Source organism: Drosophila simulans, chromosome 3L, assembly GCF_016746395.2.
Source record: "Drosophila simulans strain w501 chromosome 3L, Prin_Dsim_3.1, whole genome shotgun sequence".
In the NCBI taxonomy this organism is placed as follows: Eukaryota; Metazoa; Arthropoda; class Insecta; order Diptera; family Drosophilidae; genus Drosophila; species Drosophila simulans.
Window position 1 is genome coordinate 9,527,077 of NC_052522.2, and position 7,140 is coordinate 9,534,216.

A 7,140-nucleotide genomic window follows, 5' to 3' on the forward strand; every position below is an offset into this window, starting at 1 on the left:
TTAAATTAAAATTAAAAATAAATTTATATTTGCAAAAAATGAACATTAAAATCCAATTGGAGTGTTAAATGCACTTCGAATTAGACAATGTATCGATACTATCGAAACAGGTGGGTCCACCTCCATCGCGTGGTATGTTTGAAAGGCCCAAGTGCGGTCTCACTACTGCTGATTTGTTTTCATTAATTCTTTTTGGCTTGGAGAATAAATTAGGACAAATGAGGAATCATCGCGGGCCAACTGAATTGTGACCAGCGGGTAGCAGCAGCGGCATGCGACACCGACACCACCAGCGCATCAGCACCACCTGGCCAGCGTTGTAAGGGATTCTCCCATCCCCCCAAAGAGCCACCGATTCCACTTGAGACCCAAAAGTCCCAGTTCAAAACCAAAATCAAAATCAGCGGAGCACCCGCACACCAGCGAGAACAAGTGGTTCCTACATGATCCGGCGACACGCTGCCCCCCTCTCCGTGCTCCATGCTCTGTGCTCCAGCTCAATGTAAATGTTAATTAAAGCCAATTGAGCGCACACCCAAAAACACGCACCAAACCGAAAACGAATACGAAATACGAATCACTCACCCGGAGGAGAAGGCTCCGTTGGTCAAGATTCCGCGCTTAACCTGTTCAGGCGACAACGGCGGTGGCGGTGGTGCTGCAATAAATGGACATAATTGCTCTAATTGGACAGAGCAGCAGCAGCAGAAGCAGCAGCAGTGGCAGTGGGAACGGAGGAGCACGAGCACCATCAACAGCAGCAGCAGCAGCAGCAGCACCCCCCCTTGCAATAGGATGGCACAATTCACACTGTGAGTATACGTACATATAACTATTTGGTTATCAGTCGGGCTGCACACGGATTTCCTGCTTATGCGGACACCGGAGCCCCGTCAATGGGCGGCTTTTGTTTATCTATTGACGGCGATTCGGCGGTATTATGCAAGGGAACTCGATGTTTCGCCGCCTTGTGGCTTGACTAATACATGAGGATCATGAAACATTATCATACCATTGCGAGCATTGCAGCTACAACAAACACAGTGCGCCGCCCAGTAGCGAGAGTACGCGTGTGGACTGCGAACACGTACCGCTGTGCTCGATTAACGATGTGCAGCTAAGGTTCCTGGTACCCGACGATCTGACGGAGGTGAGTGAATGAAGTTCATCAGCTAATGCAGATAATCCCCCCACATTTGCATCTCCGTGTGATGATCGTGTGTGTGTAGGTGCGACAGCTGTGCCAAGAATGGTTTCCAATCGACTATCCACTATCATGGTATGAGGATATTACCTCAAGCACGCGCTTCTTTGCGCTGGCAGCTGTATATAATCTGGCCATAATTGGTTTAATCGTTGCCGAAATCAAACCCTATCGAAATGTGAACAAGGAGGTAATAGCCAATATGAGTGATAGTGATGAGTTGTACACCAGGCTGAGCGGTTTTCCCATGCAGGACAAGGGCATCCTGCCGGACTCGATGGGTCGTTCCGCCGATGTCGGGTATATACTGTCGCTGGGCGTCCATCGTTCGCATCGACGCAATGGCATCGGATCGCTGCTGCTGGACGCGCTAATGAACCACCTGACGACGGCCGAGCGGCATTCGGTGAAGGCGATCTTCCTGCACACGCTGACCACCAATCAACCTGCCATATTTTTCTACGAGAAGAGAAGGTATTCAACCACCTCTGTCGTCGTGGCCTTGTTCTATTAATAGTGTGCAAACTGTTTTTGTCTTTTTAGATTTACGCTTCACTCATTCCTGCCCTACTACTACAATATACGGGGCAAGGGCAAGGACGGATTCACCTATGTGAACTACATTAACGGCGGCCATCCACCCTGGACACTATTATATCCTTTTTCAAAATATCTATACGCCCTAGGCTGTATCGCTTTTCTCTCTATGATTTCGCTGTACTTTTGGTTGCCCTCTTAACTCTCTACTGCACAGATCACATCAAGCACTACGCGTCGAAGGTGCGCCACACCAGCAGCCTGTGCGCCTGGCTGGCCGGACGAGTCCAGCAGGTGGTGCGGTGGTTCTACCACAAGCTGCTCACTCGCTTCAACTTCATCGAGTGAATCTCGACCGCAGCACACAGCACTGGCCAGTCCTTCCTAGACACACGAGCACTTTGAGGGCGATGATGAGTGTGTCCGCCGCATTATGTCATCCCGTCGAGCATAAACAGAAACACAAACAAACACAAACATTTATATGTACTATGGCACCCAATCACCAACACAGACAGACACACCTTCATTATAAATGTTAGGCAACACCTCCGCAGAATTTTATACGGAAGCCAATAGAGAAGATGTGAGACGAGAAGGAGAAGGAGAAGATCTAGCAAAGAACAACATCAAAGGCATAAGTTGAAAGTTGTAACATAGTTCGCTAAGTGTATTATTACGTTTTAAAAGATATCTATCTGTTCACCACTGCTGTAAATAGTCGTATAATGTTTTGTTTGAATCGAGTTGTAACCGAGTGATTTGGAATTACCCCCCTTTCTTTTGAATGTAGCCTGTGTGTATGTTTTTCCTAAGTTTTAAGTTCCACGCACAAGACAGTCATTTAGTTTAGCGAAGACAAACAACAAAGATGCTCATGCTTTAATGCTTAATTTATGAAATCTGCACGTAAATAGCTTTGAACTGAGAAACAAATTAATGTTAAATGGCAAGAATATCTATCCAGTTGAAGACCCGAACCAACCATTTAAATTCAAGCCCCGTTCGCTGTTTCTATAGTATTTTGTAAAAGTATTTTAATGCATATTGTTTCGCAACTAAATCTGATTACTTTAGGCACAATTTATCTAGCAAATTGTAATATTTTTTAAAATAAAAACTTGTAAAGTTATGACGAGGTATTTTTTTCCGTTTTAATCTTAAGCATTGTAAAATGGCTATACAATCTGGCTGTTTAATTTTTAACTTATTCTACTTAAGCTTTTTATATTCCAACTTCGACTTTTAAATATGTAAACAGTTTGCGTAAATGGTTTAATACTGCCAAACACTCGATTATATATAAAATTAATATCATAAAAATAAGTTTAAAAGAAGTTGAAAATACAAATAAAAGTTATAAACATACAATTTCAAAAAAAAAATAAATTTTTATTTTGAAAAGTTTAAATATGGGGCACACATCGCCAGTGTTGCAAAACCGGGCTGACAAGCGGTTGATCTGGCAACGCTCTCCTAACCTGTCACTATTGTGAACTGACAATTTCGGGTGAATTTAGTAGCATAAATTCGTCGCAACTGCCTGGAAAATGTTCTCGAGAGCCGCTCTTCTAACAGGTAAACCTGCAAACCGTGCCAAAAGCTGCCCAGCTAATCCGTGGTCGTTAATCGCGCGGTGGGCAAGTGAATCTCCGGCCGCGAATGACCGTGAAAATTGTTACGGCATTGCAAAGTCGTCGGACATCGTGGTTTATGTAATCACCACCCATTCGCAATGGATATTTTTTGCAACTAAAATGTAGCGCACAACTAATTGGTGAACTGCACTTACAGCCCAGCGCCCCTTGACCGTGGCCGCCACCCGGTCGGCAGCCGCTGCTGCCGCTCCTGGCGGAGCCATCGAGCGCCGTCAGCGCCCCGAGCATCCCGGCAAGGTCCGTCTGGGATTCCTGCCCGAGGAGTGGTTCCAGTTCTTCTACAACAAGACCGGTGTCACCGGACCCTACACCTTCGGCGTGGGTCTGATCACCTATCTCTGCTCCAAGGAGATCTACGTCATGGAGCACGAGTACTACAGCGGTCTGTCGCTCGGCATCATGGCCGTCATTGCCGTCAAGAAGCTCGGCCCGGTCATCGCCAAGTGGGCTGATGGCGAGATCGATGTGAGTATTAGCTGGATTATCATCATGGGATACATATATACTCAAAACCCAGCCGCTAATTTAACTTATCTCTGCCGCAGAAAATCGAATCTGAGTGGAAGGAGGGACGCGAGGCTGAGCTGAAGGTCCTCTCCGACGCCATCGAGGCCGAGAAGAAGGAGCAGTGGCGCGCCGACGGTGCCCTGCTGCTGATGGAGGCCAAGAAGGAGAACATTGCATTGCAGCTGGAGGCCGCGTTCCGTGAGCGCGCCATGAATGTGTACTCGGAGGTGAAGCGCCGTCTCGACTACCAGGTGGAGTGCCGCCACGTCGAGCGTCGCCTTAGCCAGAAGCACATGGTCAACTGGATCACCACCAACGTGCTGGCCAGCATCTCGCCCCAGCAGGAGAAGGAGACTCTCAACAAGTGCATCGCCGATCTGAGCGCTCTGGCCCTGCGCGTCAAGTCTGCCTAAACGATTCGAGTTTTAGTTGTTTATTTGTAAATTAAAACCCATTCGAGACACTGGAACCATGAATATGCCCGAAAGATGATAAATCGATCCAATATATCTTCAAAATGTCCGTGTCTGAAAAGATCTTTTTGTGCAATTTTGTGTTGTATTTAAAGTGTTCGGATTTCAATTTAAGAGCGTTTTTGCAAGCATATCCTAGGGCAAAACGAAGTGGTATCTTTTGGGGTTTTCCCAGTTTGGCACGGTTTTATTTAGTCTAGGTAAATAGTTTTGATTAAGACTACGAGTAAATGGTAGCAATCATAACTATCAGTCTTGAGCTGCGCTGGCATCGTCATCGAAAGCATCCGCCTCCACCTGCTCCCCCTGGAAATCGCCCAAAATTCCCAGGCGGCGTACCGCCTGCAAATTCTGAATGCAGTAGTCCACATTGGTCACTATGCACAGGGGTCGTTCGCCCTTGTAGTAGCCCGTGTTATCGCGCAGATAGACCACATCCCTGGTGGCCAGCCAGCGTTGGAGCTTCACGAAGCAAGGACACTGCCAGGGATTACCCTCGATGGACACGCGCTTAAGGTTGGGGAAACTCACATTCACCTTGGACAGAAAGGTAAGGCGATTGTTGTCCACCAGGATCTCTTGCACGCTACTCAGGCTCTCCAGCACATCGAGGTTGATCTCCTCCAGCAGATTGTGACCCAAGTGGAGCTTCTGAAGACGCCGCATGGGCGCAAACATGCGCACGTCCAAGGATTTCAGTTCGTTGTGACCCAGTTTTAGGTATTCCAAAAATGGCAACGATGAGAAAGCCAGTGGATGCAGATGCTTCATACGATTGCCATTCAGGTTGAGCCTTCGCATGCGCGGCAAGGTGTTGCCTCCAAAGATCTGCTCCTCCAGGAATTCCAGGTTATTGTACGACAGATCTAAGGTGTCCAGGTTCAGAAGGGCGGCAAAGGTGGCCGGCTTGATTTCGAGTATAGCATTGTACTGCAGAAACAGCTTCCTTAGTGAGCCCAAGCCCACAAAGTGACCGGGACTGAGGCTGGCGATGCTGTTCCTGGACACATCCAGCATCTGCAGTCTGGCCAGCACTCGGAACTGGTTGTCGAACAGCAGGCGTATGCGATTGCCGGACAAATCCAGTTGCTGCAGATGCAACACAAAGTTCTGCACAGCCCCAAAGACATTTGGACGCAGTGCATCGAGGGTGTTCTGGGAAAGGTTCAACCTTCGCAGCTGGGCGAGCGGCTGAAAGGTTTCCAGGCCAATGGAGCTCAATCTATTCCCGCTGAGCTGCAGCTCCAACAGGCCATGGAGTCCACGAAAAGCATTCACGTCCAACTGTCAGGAAGAAAAATTTGCTTTTTATCAACTCATAGAAAGTTTACATTTTTTTTCTCAGTTTAAAAATCATTAAACTTTGTTTACAAAACAATTTCCGCCGTGTGAGAAAAGAGGTTGGCAAATATTTTGATCAGCTTTAAAATTAGAATCGATTTTCTCATTGCCTTTTAGATGCTACTGTTTTCAAATATGACTTTTCAATTTTAAATTTTATAACCCATGGAGATAAACAAAAAATATGCAACTGTCATTTTGCAACTCGATCAAAATGCCACAGATCATCATGACCAATTTAACAAATAGTAATGCCAATCCAACTAAGTACACACTAACTAGTAAAGTTCGATGCGGTCAAATGGAAAGTTCAAAATTAAGCTGAGCAGATCAAAAGATGCCGATGGCTTCCATATATAGAAGATTACATTATCAATGCTAATTCAAGTTTTGAATTACTTAATTCCTTAGGAAAGGTTCTACTCACCTGCGCCAGTTGATTGTCATTCAAAATCAACTCCTGCAATTGTGGACAAACTCCGAATGTGGCATTCACCAATCGATTGTGCCCCAATTCGAGTCGATTTAGCAGCGGCATGTGCGGCAGATCGCATTGCTTCAGTGCATTGTGCGAAAAATTCGCATAAATCAATTTCCTCAGATTGCCAAAAAAGTCGCGATCCAGAAGCTCCATTTGATTGTGACTAAAATCGATCCGCTGGAGCGCTGACTCAGGCGCAAAGTGATTTCCCCGGATGTCAACGAGACCGCAGCCACTGAGATTCAGTTGCCGCAGATTGGGCAGAATGGAAAAGCCGCTGGTATGCACATTTATTGGAGCCGCGCCAGTCAGATCCAGGTCTAGTAAGTTGGCCAAGTGATCGGCATTTTCGCCTAAAATGGTTTGTTAATAAAGGAAGTCCAAGATATGGAAAATCCAAACTGGTTTGGCTTTCATGGAAGCAACTATTTATAGGAAAAGCAATTATGTTGCGCCTTTTGAAGATGAAGAATCTAAGTTATGTACCATTATTGCTTCATCATTAATTATCCCGACTAAACCCTTAGTGAAACCTATCCTCCTTTTCCGACCTCACCTGATCCCACCTCCAGTTCCGTTTGCACATTCCGTATGGATAGAGTATGCCAGTTTTCGGCGCCCAAATCCATCAGATCCTGCAGCGAGGCGACTTCGTTGCACTGGAAGTTCCGCCAGCCGATGGGCTGGCAGAGATCGGCGCCATGCAGTATGGGGAATCCCACGCAGAGAAGCCACAGCAAAAGCGGCAGAACCCAGTTGGCAGTTGGCGACATTCCTGCTCCAGAGTTCGTTCTCAACTGAGGATCCGCGAACAGCCGCAGAATGCGAATGGAAATGCAAATCCAGTTTGGATGGAGGTGGAGGCGGAGGTAGTGGGCTCCAAGCCGGTTTGGGGCGTCATCAATGGGATCTCGAGCAGAGGGCCGTCCACTCAACAGC

At 46.8% G+C, this 7,140-nt stretch overlaps 3 protein-coding genes across 4 annotated transcripts; 2 read left to right on the plus strand and 1 right to left on the minus strand.

The window, feature by feature from the left end:
- The first annotated feature begins 106 nt into the window (after nucleotides 1–106).
- Nucleotides 107–2,873, plus strand: LOC6737481 (N-alpha-acetyltransferase 60). 2 transcript variants are annotated; one of them, XM_002084281.4, is made up of 6 exons: nucleotides 108–812; nucleotides 1,030–1,150; nucleotides 1,230–1,394; nucleotides 1,458–1,678; nucleotides 1,748–1,858; nucleotides 1,957–2,873. In XM_002084281.4, the coding sequence occupies exons 1-6, from the start codon at nucleotides 796–798 to the stop codon at nucleotides 2,087–2,089; spliced, it is 768 nt and encodes a 255-aa protein (XP_002084317.2). In that variant the 5' UTR covers nucleotides 108–795; the 3' UTR covers nucleotides 2,090–2,873. The 2 variants fall into 2 exon arrangements, with proteins under 2 accessions (XP_016031265.1, XP_002084317.2); XM_016171235.3 differs by having other exon boundaries at nucleotides 107–812; nucleotides 1,230–1,678.
- Nucleotides 2,874–3,160: 287 nt separating this feature from the next.
- Nucleotides 3,161–4,440, plus strand: LOC6737482 (ATP synthase subunit b, mitochondrial). The gene is made up of 3 exons (XM_002084282.3): nucleotides 3,161–3,319; nucleotides 3,536–3,864; nucleotides 3,945–4,440. The coding sequence occupies exons 1-3, from the start codon at nucleotides 3,292–3,294 to the stop codon at nucleotides 4,317–4,319; spliced, it is 732 nt and encodes a 243-aa protein (XP_002084318.1). The 5' UTR covers nucleotides 3,161–3,291; the 3' UTR covers nucleotides 4,320–4,440.
- A 93-nt stretch (nucleotides 4,441–4,533) lies between these two features.
- Nucleotides 4,534–7,010, minus strand: LOC6737483 (insulin-like growth factor-binding protein complex acid labile subunit). Its single transcript, XM_002084283.4, has 3 exons — nucleotides 6,758–7,010; nucleotides 6,148–6,554; nucleotides 4,534–5,663 (listed from the first exon to the last, which is right to left on the minus strand). Exons 1-3 carry the CDS (start codon nucleotides 6,972–6,974, stop codon nucleotides 4,629–4,631), a joined length of 1,659 nt encoding a protein of 552 aa, XP_002084319.2. The 5' UTR covers nucleotides 6,975–7,010; the 3' UTR covers nucleotides 4,534–4,628.
- Between the last annotated feature and the right edge of the window lie 130 nt (nucleotides 7,011–7,140).

Excerpts from the sequence above, each read along its gene's own strand:
- LOC6737481 (XM_016171235.3), top strand. Across the intron at positions 1,151-1,229 it reads TACCCGACGATCTGACGGAG|GTGCGACAGCTGTGCCAAGA; the intron begins GTGAGTGAATGA and ends GTGTGTGTGTAG. Across the intron at positions 1,679-1,747 it reads TTTTTCTACGAGAAGAGAAG|ATTTACGCTTCACTCATTCC; the intron begins GTATTCAACCAC and ends TTGTCTTTTTAG.
- LOC6737482 (XM_002084282.3), top strand. The coding sequence starts at position 3,292 with ATGTTCTCGAGAGCCGCTCTTCTAACAG. Across the intron at positions 3,320-3,535 it reads GAGAGCCGCTCTTCTAACAG|CCCAGCGCCCCTTGACCGTG; the intron begins GTAAACCTGCAA and ends CTGCACTTACAG. Across the intron at positions 3,865-3,944 it reads GGGCTGATGGCGAGATCGAT|AAAATCGAATCTGAGTGGAA; the intron begins GTGAGTATTAGC and ends TCTCTGCCGCAG.
- LOC6737483 (XM_002084283.4), bottom strand. The coding sequence starts at position 6,974 with ATGTCGCCAACTGCCAACTGGGTTCTGCCGCTTTTGCTGTGGCTTCTC. Across the intron at positions 6,555-6,757 it reads GGAACTGGAGGTGGGATCAG|GCGAAAATGCCGATCACTTG; the intron begins GTGAGGTCGGAA and ends AAACCATTTTAG. Across the intron at positions 5,664-6,147 it reads ATGACAATCAACTGGCGCAG|TTGGACGTGAATGCTTTTCG; the intron begins GTGAGTAGAACC and ends TCTTCCTGACAG.